The 13,087-nt window shown below is 38.5% G+C and overlaps 1 protein-coding gene across 6 annotated transcripts in view; it reads right to left on the reverse strand.

Moving 5' to 3' along the window:
- The window catches only part of slc4a4b (solute carrier family 4 member 4b), a 51,384-nt gene that overhangs the window by 13,913 nt on the left and 24,384 nt on the right, over positions 1-13,087 (reverse strand). For 4 of the 6 annotated variants that reach the window (XM_073871496.1, XM_073871500.1, XM_073871498.1 and 1 more), the window contains exons 6-15: positions 12,105-12,284; positions 9,731-9,826; positions 8,425-8,501; positions 5,523-5,680; positions 5,340-5,427; positions 5,104-5,258; positions 4,895-4,990; positions 3,601-3,775; positions 2,525-2,658; positions 1-200 (exon numbers count right to left, since the gene is read on the reverse strand). The exon at positions 1-200 is cut by the window's left edge and continues 69 nt beyond it. In XM_073871496.1, coding sequence (XP_073727597.1) covers positions 1-200; positions 2,525-2,658; positions 3,601-3,775; positions 4,895-4,990; positions 5,104-5,258; positions 5,340-5,427; positions 5,523-5,680; positions 8,425-8,501; positions 9,731-9,826; positions 12,105-12,284 — 1,359 coding nt within the window. The remainder of the gene's footprint in view (positions 201-2,524; positions 2,659-3,600; positions 3,776-4,894; positions 4,991-5,103; positions 5,259-5,339; positions 5,428-5,522; positions 5,681-8,424; positions 8,502-9,730; positions 9,827-12,104; positions 12,285-13,087) is intronic. The other 2 variants (XM_073871499.1, XM_073871501.1) reach the window with 1 other exon arrangement.

A 13,087-nucleotide genomic window follows, 5' to 3' on the forward strand; every position in this document is an offset into this window, starting at 1 on the left:
GGTAGTGTGCCAGTTTGAGCATTTTCTTGAAAGCGTCATAGATGAAGATGAAGCTGATGAGAGCAGAAAATCCTTCCTCTGTGAAGCGCGTGAAGTACTGCACTAGAAAACTGGCATCTGTGGCCACCAGGACCAGACACATGAACCCCGACCACAGGCCGATCCACAAGCGAAACTCCAGATAGTCAAACTCGTTATCCCTGAAAGTGACATGAGAAACAATCAGCAAATCACAATTAAGGAGTAAAGCAATCAACCAATGAGATGATAAAAATAAAACGAAACGCATTCGGACAGCCTTTATAGGCAGCGTAATAGAATTCAGTTTGAAAAGCAATCAAAAGGCATAAAAGTGAAAATTTAACAGAAAATATGAAGAGTTTGGGTCCAAAACGCTATAAACGCTTTTAATAAAAAATTTGTTACCGCCAAAATCAGTATTGTTTCAGGTCAGTACTAAAATGTAAATTCTTAATTTTACGCAAAATCCAATATCCGCCGTGTTATTCTGTCATCTTTTCTCCCTTTTTTCCCCAAAACGCAATAAACGCCAGTCCTCCTTCTCTGCAGAATGCAATAAATCCGCTTGACCAATCACAGCGCACCATTACACGCATTGTAAACAATGACGGCACGTTGAACAGAATACACACAGAATCCTAGTTTTCCTCATCTACTTTGTACTTCATGATCAACAAACAAACAAAAACAAAATAATACTTTGATAAACCTGTCTTGGTTTTCTGTGACGGGGAAGAAACGTAAGCCATTAAAATCTAATAATTTATGCGAGAGGCACTCGGGAGCAAAAAAATGCCGTCTGTTGCTTGTTCTTGCGACAGTTTCAAGCTTCTGCCATGCTAACACATTGGCTCCAGCAGATTTTATGAAAAACTTTCCTTTATTTTACTCGAAGTCAATGAAAATCGAGCAGGACCAAAACATTTTACAGCTGATTGCTGTCAAAAAGGTTTAGTGACGACGCCCCAAAGATGAAAGCAGCATTGACAGTGTTCTTAATATGACACAGTAAGTGTTTTGATTAATGCCATTAATGTTTATTTTTTATCAGTGTATACCACTAGTCAAAGATGAATGCGCATTTATATATTTATTCAATAGATTTATAGCATTTTGAAAAAAAAAACTTGTCATGGATTTATTGCATTTTCTGGAAAAAAGAAAACGTTTTTATAATAAATCTTTGAAAATTAAATTATGGATTTGAATTTTTTATGTTTTAATAACCTAAAGATGCTATGTGAAAGTTTGTAACAGAAAATAGTGGTTTTCATCTTGTCACTTTCTTGGTATAGACTTTCTTCGTTTTTTACCGAAATTAGTCAAAGTGGATTTATTGCGTTTTGAAGCCAAACTCTTCATATATACCATGAAATATACATTTACCATGAAATAAAATGACTCTGTGAAATGGATTTTCATATAAACATCGAGCGCCTTGGTAATAACTAATTCCATATATAAAAAAGTCGATACCAATTTCTCACAAAAAATGTAATTAAAAGTGAAAAGTCATACCGCCCACCCCTACTTCTCGCTATCACAATTCTGTAAATATGACTCAGCATTTTAGCTGGAAACCCTGAACCTGATAAAGTCTAGCAGACGGAGACATGAAATCTGACTCAATTATTCATAATGGAACATAAACAGAGAAACATGAACCGTGAAAGAGAAAGAGAGAGAGAGAGATTCACATATTGACATGCATACAGGACTACTGGACCTTGCCGTAAAACAGCAAACAATAAGAAGTATCTTAATCCAAGATAACTCTGAACATTTTGTTCCCAGTAATGTTGCTTGATTTGTTCTAGAGTAACGTGACACATAAATGAAAAAAATTAAGCTCCTATAAAACCAGACCTTTATCAAAGTGATACAGTAGTTTAGCTTTTATCATTTCTAGATGCTGACCGGTCTTGACGTAAAACACAGAATATGCTTGTAAATAATCAAAGAGTTTCGATATTTTTCCTATTTAAAAAATTTGACTATTCTGTAAGTACATCGTGTATTAAGACAGACGGAAAATTTTAAGTTTTTGATTTTCTAGGCCTATATTGCTAGAAGCTATACTTTCATTCTGGCGTAATAATCAAGGACTTTGCTGCCGTACTAAAAATCGCAAACTTTTATTTTCTGCCTGTCTTAGTACACGACGTAACTACAGAAGTTGTAAATAAGAAAAATATTGAAAATCTTTGGTCATTTTTGAGCACGATGCTAATGGTCTAATCAGATTCAATGGATTATGCTAAGCTATGCTAAAAGTGGTACCGCCAGACCCGGAGATCGGCTAAATGGTTCCAAAATGGTAAAACTCAAATGTTTAATTCTAGGGGAGCTGATTTTTTTGAAAATTTGCCAATTTTCAAAAAAAGTGGAGTGTCCCTTTAACTATGGTAAGCCACTATGGTAAAATCATGGTAAAATCATGTCTCTCATGGCTCATTGCTTTATTAAATACTGTACTTCTGTATGAATGTGTTTTTGTACCCACTTGCTAAAGTTAAACAGCAGACGTTCAAAAACGAGGACGGGCCCAGTACTGCTCAGGATGGTAAGGGGTTGACCAGCTAACAGACAGAAGACGACACCAGTTAACGCCGTACCGACAAAACTCTCCAAAACACCCTGTGGAGAGATACAGAGAGAGATTTAATAAAATACAGGGGAGTGACCGTAGAAAAGAAAACCAAAGTAATCTATTTAAACGCTTGCCTAGTAAACTCGAGCGATTCGACCAACGTCAGCTATTTTTTAAAGAGCACACCTGACATCTCAGAACTAAAACTGCTTATTTAGACAAACTTCTGTTTCCAATACAAACTACTGAAGCTTTCTTTTACTCTGTGTTGCTTGCTAAAGCAATATCCCTAAATAAAAAAATCCCATAAATAATCAATTTCCCAGTTTTAACATCCGTCTATGAGACAATTTTCATTTGACACGGGTTTAAAAGTAAAGGCAAATGTCACAAAAAGGGCTTCCCTTGCTTAGAGGGATTTCACAAGTGTACTTGTGTGATATTTGTGAGTGTAATCTGAGTTTTTTTTAGCTGATCCTTCTTAGCCTACCCATATAAATAAACTGCTAAATATATTGCAGTCACTGCATGTGTCGGCACAATCCTGTGACTATATATACACACACATGCTTATTCTGGAAAAAAAACACGTATTCCTGTCTTTCAGTATTACACGGCTCAAATGCTAACGTGCAACAGATCAATTTGATGACTCATCTTGAACAACACAGATTTTTATCCAATCAAATGCTCTCTAGACTGAGAATGTGCCAAACCCAATTGCACCTGTCACTAACTAACAACTGGCAATTCATGGTTCAAGTCTGTGACTATTAAAAAAAGCGGGACAATCCCATTCATTTGGACATACACACGAGAGTTAGATGTGGCTTTTAAATACCTGGATTGTACATACAATGTAAGCTTCAAAATAAGCTTACATTTGCTAAGCCCAACTGTATTTTGGTACAGCCCCAAGTATTTTGGTACAAAGCACACTATGTTAACACGGTCAAATACAGGACTGATAACTTAATGAACGGTTTAACCTGCATGTTTTCCGTAGCGTCTCCCAGCAGTCCTCCAAAAGTGATGGCGTTAGTAACGGTCCCCAGATAAATGAACAAGATGGCGGACAGAGACTGAATGTTCAGAGCATCGTAGAAGTCACTTGCGAAAAACGGGAGTTTCCTTTTGACGTCCAGAACGAGACCTCCACAGAACCTGTAATAAAACAAGAAAACAGAAGTTAAAGCAGCTTTAAAGGTCCACTGTGTAAATATTTTGTGGCATCTAGCGGTGAGATTCAATGTAAAAAAAATAACGTCTCAGTCCACAGCTTACCCCTCCCTTTCGAAACGCATAGTTAAGCTACGGTAGCCGCCACAGGACAAACGGTGCATCGTCTGAGACAACGTAGTGAAAAAACAAGCTCTATAGAGCAGTTTGTCCATTTAGGGCTACTGTAGAAATATGGCAGCGCAAAATGGCGACTTCCATGTAAGGGGACCCGCGGCGTATGCAGATAAAAACGGCTCATTCTAACTGTGGGTTCACGCCAGACGCGTTTGAGGCGTCTACCTAATTGGACGCTTGAACATTTTGAGTGTACTCGCTTCATTCGTGCGTGAAATTCTAGTCATCGAATTCGCTCACTTCCTCTAGTCACTACTACAGCAAGCTCCTGATTGGTTAACGTGGCGCGTTTTTCCCCCAAAGTTCAGATTTTTCAACTTAAACGTTTCCCGCAGCAATGCTTAATTCGTGAGTTCGCGCGAGTGAAGCGGAATCGTGTCTACCGTGCCGCACTAAACGCCTCATTCGCATCGCAAGACCTCCAGACGCGTGTCAACGACTTATTGACTTAACATTGAAATCACTCGCGCTTGACGCCTCTACCATGGCTGGTGTGAACGCAGCATAAGGTGATAAAAACAATACAGTTCTGTATTATGTTATTTATTTTTATGTAAGGTCTTTATACACCACTGATAATATAGTTATGTATATTATATTGCATTTCTGTCAAGAGATCTTCTAAAAGTTACACAATGCACCTTTAAAATATTAACTTACGCTTTTACCAACAGCAATTAAAGCAACAGTTCACTAGAAAAGCTTTATATTCTCTAAACATTTATTAACAGATGAATGTGACTTTATTTCTTCAGTTAAACACAAACAAATAATTTTATATTAAAATGCTGTCATGTCTTCAAAAAGCACAAACATCCAGCACATCACCAATTGTAGCATCTATGTGCTAAACCGCTAGGCCACAGGTCTGACAACATCTTACATTGTACATTGTGTTTGTTTAGATGTGAACCTTTCAGTACTCACTTGCCAGTCATTTTAAGTTCATCGCCAGCCCCATGGCCTCCACTGTCCCCGGCTCCTGCGCCATGTGGTGTACTTCCATTCACCTGGATGTTTTTACTACAAACACACAAAGACACACAATTACAATACTGTGTTAACCGTTCATTTTATTGGTCGGTCAAATGTAGTTCACCAAATTAAAGATAATAAAGTCTTTAGTGGTTAAATACCGTTTATCTGCAGAGGGAATAGATTTAGGAGGTTCGATCCTGATATCCGGGTCCCATTCTCCTGGAGGCAGAACAATTACTTCATCCAAAAACTCCTCTATTCCTGCCAGCAGGTCACCACGATCTTTAGCTTTGTACGCAATATCATGAAACACCTGCAGATAACCAAAACCGCAGAGCGTTGAGCACACAGATCAGAGGTGTGGGAACACAAAGACTATATTAAACACACACACCTCATCAGACATAAGCGTGGCGATGGCTCGACCGATTTCATGGTACGATTTGGCTTTTCCTTTGGGTCCCAGGAGAACAAACAGGAATCTGTAAAAAACACATTTAACTATTTTTGTTACTATGTGAGAGAGTTTCTGAATTGCATTTAAAAACATTTTTGGTTATGGTGCACCGTTGGTTACCGTGTGGGAACAGGAACCTCAGTGAGACCTCCTAACATGAGGGCCTGCTGAAGACGAACGAATGCCACGAATGGGGCGTCCAAGAAATCCACCTCACCGACCAACACATTCGATGCCTCCGCGTCCCGAGGAATTTTCTTCATGAACTTATTATTCAACTGGAGAGAGAAAAAGAGCAATGATTAAGAAAATCAACAGAAAAGCATCTGTCTTTTTTATTGGTTAGATTGTAGACAAAAATTCTCAATATGGTCTGACAAAGATTTCAAAGCAATAATCCAGGATTATTTGGGCGAGGCTAAAACAGTGACTTGATGACGCACTGGAGCCACTGAGCATGTCCCCGCCCCTAACACAATCGCGAGTATCCATTCAGGTTGTACCGTTTTTTTGAAAGTTAAGATGGACGGCAGCTTTCCCGCGAGTGGGTGTGGTTTCAGCGCAGATAGCGTACACGCCCCCTGTATTTAATGGAAACAAATTCAATGATTTGCGCGAGTGGGATACATATAAAGTCAATTCAAAAAAAGCAAATAGACTCAAACTCGCGCAGGGAGATGAGAATAACGAAAAATTTGTGGTTACCGTGAAAACTTGCGCTATTTGCCTCAAATGCATTTTGCGCAAGTTGGAAATAATCAACTCAAGCGAAAAATTGGCATGACGTGAAGTTAAATCCCACGAGTAATCTAGACGAAGAGTGTGATGCTTCGCGTTTGGTGTGTACGCAGCATAAGAGCAAAGAATCCTGCTTGTTTTTCCAAGATCTTGATAAATTATTTTATTTATTTGGTGGTTTATTAAATCGTTCAAATTTGGCTGGGTGGTTAATAAAATTTGTCTGTGGTGTCACTAGCTGAGAACACATTTAATATCAGACTCAAACTACCTTATTAAATAAAATATAAATTTTTGGCTATTAGTTTATGTGCGTTAGCTTTATGGTCATCTATATGCTAATGTACTGACATTTTAAACATTATTTCAACTTATTCCAACATAAGACCTTATGACACACAAATAACGGAAAATACGCAGAAAGTGCGTACAGGATTTGTCCGGGGATCGTTTGATTTTGTTTCATTCACACTGCAATGAATCTCTGGATTCTGTTTGTGCTTTCAAACACATCCCATAAAGACGTGACGTATGATGTTATCGTAGTCGTGCACTTGGTGGATGATCTTATGATCTTTGATTTCTCTTTCTCTTTTATTTGTTTATAAACTAGCGCATTGCATACTTTTCTATTAAAGCGCATATTGCAGGTTAAATTTTTTGTGTAATAAATATATAACATTGTATGAAAATCCCATATAAAAGACTTGGGCAAAATTTTGTAAATTTTTAAATAACGTGTCATATTACGCATGCAGAGTTAGGATCTACGTTAGCTCAGTGCAGAGTATGTTGTATGTATTCAATAAAAGAGTCACAAGTTTGTGTGTTTTCGGTAGTTTTGTATTTGAATTTATCATTGTCATTGTAAATTATTGTGTTAGTGGAGGTTAGTGGTGAACGATCTCAGCTTCGGCCCAGTTTAAATAAAATAAGTTATCAAAATCTTGAAAAAACAGGCAGGATTCACTGCTCTCAGAGGCTGGGGGTGTGTCCACTGTGAGATAAAACCACACCTGCCATCTCTCTTAACTTTTAATAACGCTGCAACCTGAATGGATGCTATAGATTGTGTTAGGGGCGGGGCCAAGCTCTGTGGATCCAGTGTGTCATCGAGCCCAAATAATCCTGAACACAGAAATGTGGAGCTCCACAATTCTTTACATAGTTCACTTATAACTTATAACTCACTTATAATTTCTAACATTTATAATGTGTTTAAACAATTCTCTGAAATGACTTTAAATGATTTTCAAAGCAGTCGTGTGGGCTTGTTTGTAATGTTTAACTGACATGTTTGCGGTCCGAGTGATTTTCATCTCAGGTTATCTGTGTCTTTTATACAGCCGTGAAAAAAACACACAGCCAGAGAAAATGTTCCACACTACATCACTCTCCAAATATTGACGCAAGCGACTGCAGCTATTTTTGTCCTTGGGCTTAAAGTGAGCCAACGGCTCAAATACAGTACAAGCTACTGTATGCGAAAAACCATCTTATTTGTTCTAGAAATACACTGGAGCTACCGAGCTGTGCAATGACAGTGCATTCAAGCTATACATTTATCTGTATATAGGTGATTGCAAGTACATTTGATGTCCAAAGTCATTATTTATTTGTGATTTTTATCAACTATTTATATATATTTTTATACACTCACCTAAAGGATTATTAGGAACACCATACTAATACTGTGTTTGACCCCCTTTTGTTTTCAGAACTTCCTTAATTCTACAAGCCTTTTTAGAAATGTTGTCCCATATTGATAGCATCTTGCAGTTGATTTGTGGTATGCACATCCAGGGCACGAAGCTCCCGTTCCACCACATCCTAAAGATGCTCTATTGGGTTGAGATCTGGTGACTGTGGGGGCCATTTTAGTACAGTGAACTTATTGTCATGTTCAAGAAACTAATTTGAAATGATTCGAGTTTTGTGACATGGTGCAGGAAGAAGCCATCAGAGGATGTGTACATGGTGGTCATAAAGGGATGGACATGGTCAGAAACAATGCTCAGGTAGGCCGAGGCATTTAAACGATGCCCAATTGGCACTAAGGGGCCTAAAGTGAAAATGACCAGGATCACATCCCTAAATGCATTGAAGCAACTGCCATGTGATTGGTTGATTAGATAATTATACAAGATAGTTTACAGAAAAACTGATATTGTTATGGCCTGTAACATCTTGTGAGCCATGAAATTAATTAAAATTTATTGCTAATGCTTTATCAATTGAGCTACAGACACACACACGCACGCACACACACAAACAAACACAGTACCTGATCCTTCTCAGGTTTGTCTGAGAGATCAACCAGGCTGTTGGAGGTCAGGTTACGATGGGCTGTGGTTGGGCTACCTGTACAGGTCAAACAGGGTCAAAAGTTAAGAATTGATCTGCTGATTTAAACAAACGTGTAAGGAAACATGATGAGGTCAGAGAAACATTCAGGTTTTTCCCATATAGCTCAATGTGTTTTCTGAATGCCATTATCTACAGTGAGATCTCTGAAAACTTTGAACAGTCAGGATCAATGAGAAGAGACCATAGAGAAAAACTATAGTGAAGTGTGGTGTTGAATGCATACTGTGTAAAAAACTAAAAACAGTGTATACATCATATGGATGTTTTGTATTTGTAATGAAGGGGGGGTTGTGTGCCCCTAGGGGTCTCATTAGAAAGACAAATACGTGTCAACTTACATTGACAAATATAACACTTAAAGGAATAGTCTACTCATTTTCAATATTAAAATATGTTATAACCTTCCCTTAACTAAGAATTGTTGATACATCCCTCTATCATCTGTGTGCGTGCACGTAAGCGCTGGAGCGCGCTGCGACGCTTTGATAGCATTTAGCTTAGCCCCATTCATTCAATTGTACCATTTAGAGATAAAGTTAGAAGTGACCAAACACATCAACGTTTTTCCTATTTAAGACGAGTAGTTATACGAGCAAGTTTGGTGGAACAAAATAAAACGTAGCGCTTTTCTAAGCGGATTTAAAAGAGGAACTATATTTTATGGCGTAATAGCACTTTTAGGAGTACTTCGACTCGCCTGAAAAGTCCGCTCCCCTTCTCACTCTCATAATGGGAGAGGGAGGGTGTTACTGCGCCGAGTCCAAGTACTCCCAAAAGTGCTATTACGCCATAAAATATAGTTCCTCTTTTAAATCCGCTTAGAAAAGCACTACGTTTTATTTTGTACCACCAAACTTGCTCGTATAACTACTCGTCTTAAATAGGAAAAACGTTGATGTGTTTGGTCACTTCTAACTTTATCTCTAAATGGTACAATTGAATGAATGGGGCCAAGCCAAATGCCATCAAAGCATCGCAGCGCGCTCCAGCGCCCACGCGCACGCACACAGACGATAGAGGGATGCATCAACAATTCTTAGTTAAGGTAATAACATATTTTAATATTGAAAATGAGTAGACTATTCCTTTAATATTACACCTTTTTTATGTAAAGTGTATATACAATAATTAATAAACTTACAGAGGACTGAATAAAACATTTAATCGGCAAATCTGCATTGGATTAAACCTGAATCAGTCTTAATCTTCAGCTACAGACTTACAGAAAAGTCCTGTGCTGTGCCTTCTCAGCATCTCAGTTTGTTCGTCGAGTTCAAAGGTGGTAAAGCAAGGCACAGATTGATCGATAGAACCGCGCGCTTCACATACAAACACACAGAGAAAAGAAAGAGAAAGAAACAGAGCGCATGCGTGTCATTCAAGACAAGTGGGAAAAACAAGAAACAGGAAAAAAGTGAGAAATTAAAGCGTCAGAGCTGGAAAATTGATTCTGGATCACAGCATTGCTTTAAGGTTCACCATGAGTTTTAAATGAAAATCATTAAATCAGCACTTTCTTTATGGATGTATGAGGAAATTAAATACAGTTTGATGATTATGAAAAAATTTGACAAGACAAAACTAAGTCACACACCTAAACATAAAGGTGCTTCAAGTCACAATGAAACGGAAGTAGCGATTACGTATTACGACTAACTGTGGGTTCACACCAAACGCGATTTCAACGATTTGCGCAAGTAGATTACATACAAAGTCAATGCAAAGACGCGATCAGAGCCGTCCTCGCGAGGGGTGATGCGAATGACGCGATATGGGCGGCAAGTTTGCTGTGAAAACACGCGCTATTCGTCTCAAACGTGTCTTCGCCCAAGTTGAAAATATTCAACCCGAGGGAAAAATTCTCATGACACGAAGTTAAACCCTGCGAGTAATCTAGAGCAAGTAACGCGATGTCCCGCATTTGGTGTGTACGTAGCATAACTGTGGGTTCACACCAGACGCGAGTTCAACGATTAGCGCGAGTAGATTACATACAAAGTCAATGCAAAGACGTGATCAGACGCGTCCTTGCGTGGGGCCATGCGGATGACGCGATATGGGTGGCGCATCTTCGCCCAAGTTGAAAATATTTAACTCTAGCGAAAAATTTGCAAATCCTGCAAGTAATCTAGAATGAGTAACACGATGCCCCGCATTTGGTGTGTACGTAGCATTAGTCAATGCAAAGACGCGAATAGGCATTCTTCAGCGCTGTGAGCACGGACGCCGCGGAACGTGCACATTGAGGGTTGACACGTGATCCACGCGAGTTGAAAAATCTTAATTTTGGCGGATTTTCAAGCTGCGTTAATCAATCAGGAACTTGCTCTAGCAGTGACATGATTACAGGAAGCGAGCAGAGGCAGAAAAACAAAACAACAATGGAGGACAATCATCATCGCTATACGAGACATCTTCTTACGTTTACAGGAATTAAAAGGATCTTGTTTGGAAGAAAGTGAGTGAGGAGGTCGAGTAATCTGTTACGTTTTCTCAATTTGAGCTATATAAGCCCCTCCCATGATGCAAATTTATGCGTGAATGTCTCGAAGGACTAGAAGCGAGTAAATTCAAAAATGTGCAAGCGCCCAACTATGCGCAAATAGCGTGTTTTTGCCGCCTCTTCCGCGTCTGGTGTGAACGCACAGTAAGTAGCGTGACGTATATACGAGTAAAATGGCGTCTAAAATGGGAAAAAGGTAGGGTGGGACTTGAATTCGTCCATCGAGAATTGATTGAATCGTTGGAAGTTGGGTCATGTTGCTATTTGCTTATCCCTACAATCTTTTTCCAGGCCCCGCCCACCTGCCATACCCCATGACTAGAAGTAAAAAGAGATCGTTGTAGATCGAGTAGATTTGGGATTTTTGTGTTTTTGATTAAAGATAATCAAAGATAAGGGCCACATGAATTTTTCAAAAATAATAAAGCTTAAAGATAAGTCATATGCAAAAAAATAGCACAATATTCCAAATAAAATTTAAGTTTCATTGTGACTTTAAAAGGTTCTTGACAGCGATGCCATAAAATAACAATTTTTGGTTCCTCAAAGAACCATTCATCCCAAAATGGTTCTTCCTTGGCATTGTGAAGCTCCTTTACTCTTAAGAGTGTATATTAAGCATTAATGGCAGCATTAAACTTCGATACGTGTACAATGAGTACAAATATGAAACTAATAAAACTGTCCACTTTAAATGATCAAGTTAAAAGCTATAAAAGTAGTAGTGCTGGAAAAGCTTCATTGTTTTGAAAACATCACATTACTGTCATGCTAATAATATAATAGTTAAGTCAATATTATCTGTACTTTCTGTTCCTCCAAAACAATGAAAGAAAAATGCTGAGATTGTCGTTATGTTTACTTAAGAAAGTAGCGTAGAGTAGTTCTCAGAAACGCATCTCTAAAAGCATTCATTCTTTAAAAACAGTTTGACAACATTGTATGAATGCAACCTTAGAGAAAAAGAAGAAAAGAGCCTCAGAGGAAGAAAGAGAGAGTGAGATTGAGCAGATAAGTGCCGATGATGAAACCAAGAGGAGAGATGTGAAAAGGGATACGGTGTAAGCAAAAGTTTTGAAATGCCTCTGTGTTACCGTTCTCCGGATTGCTGAATAGGCGACTGGCACTGGACACGCTCTTCCCAATCTCAGCCAGAGACCGCAGGTTGGACTTTTTGGTCTGATGCCGATGCTTTCGTAACAAAGTGTACATGACCGTCTCCTTCAGATCAGCCTTCAGCTGCCCGCTCTCGATCTGATTCTCCGTGATCATCTCTGAAAGAAAAACAAAGATCTCACGCTCATCATATATTCGGCCTCTCAGAAACAAACAGGGTCTGATATTGTGGGAGCTTTTTAGGCTTTACAAAGAACTTATAATTGTCAAGTTCAATTTATGAATTGGTGCTCATAAGACCCCATGAAATGCTCAAGCTCTGAAGTATAACTGGGTCATGACATATCAAAGGACTTGTGTCTTATTTTAAAATAGCCAATAATCTTTAGTTACATCACAGCCGTCAACACAAGTTGCTACTTGCTACTATTAGACTATTTGCATCAATGTCAGTGCAAATCTGGCACATCGACAGCAACACCGCAGCCTTGCTTCTGCGCAACAATTTCTGATGTGTTTACATTTAATGTGGTGTCAGAATGTTACAAAATAAAAAGCTATGCCAAATCTGACCAGAGCGTTCAAAACTAAAATGGATTTCCAAAAAATGCAATTTAAATAGGAACCACATATTCATTTTTTTGCCATTCACACATCCCATTCTAAACTGATTTGCACCAAAACAGTGTGAACATAGTCACACGCAGGTGAATCGTGTCCAAGATGTCCAAGATGGTGCCATTAGCGAAAGCTAGTTAGTATAGTTTAAAATAAGGATTTTTTTCTTACAATTTCGCATTGATTACCTCCAAAAGACATTTATTAAACCCTTGAAGTCGTGTGGATTACTTCTGTGAAGGATGAATGCACATTTTTGTTTGCAAGTTTAAAGTTGTTCCCTAATCCCTGTTTTCTACCATTATAAAGCTTATAAGAGCAAGGACATTCCCTAAAATAACTC

Source organism: Misgurnus anguillicaudatus, chromosome 9 (genome assembly GCF_027580225.2).
Source record: "Misgurnus anguillicaudatus chromosome 9, ASM2758022v2, whole genome shotgun sequence".
NCBI classification, from domain to species: Eukaryota; Metazoa; Chordata; class Actinopteri; order Cypriniformes; family Cobitidae; genus Misgurnus; species Misgurnus anguillicaudatus.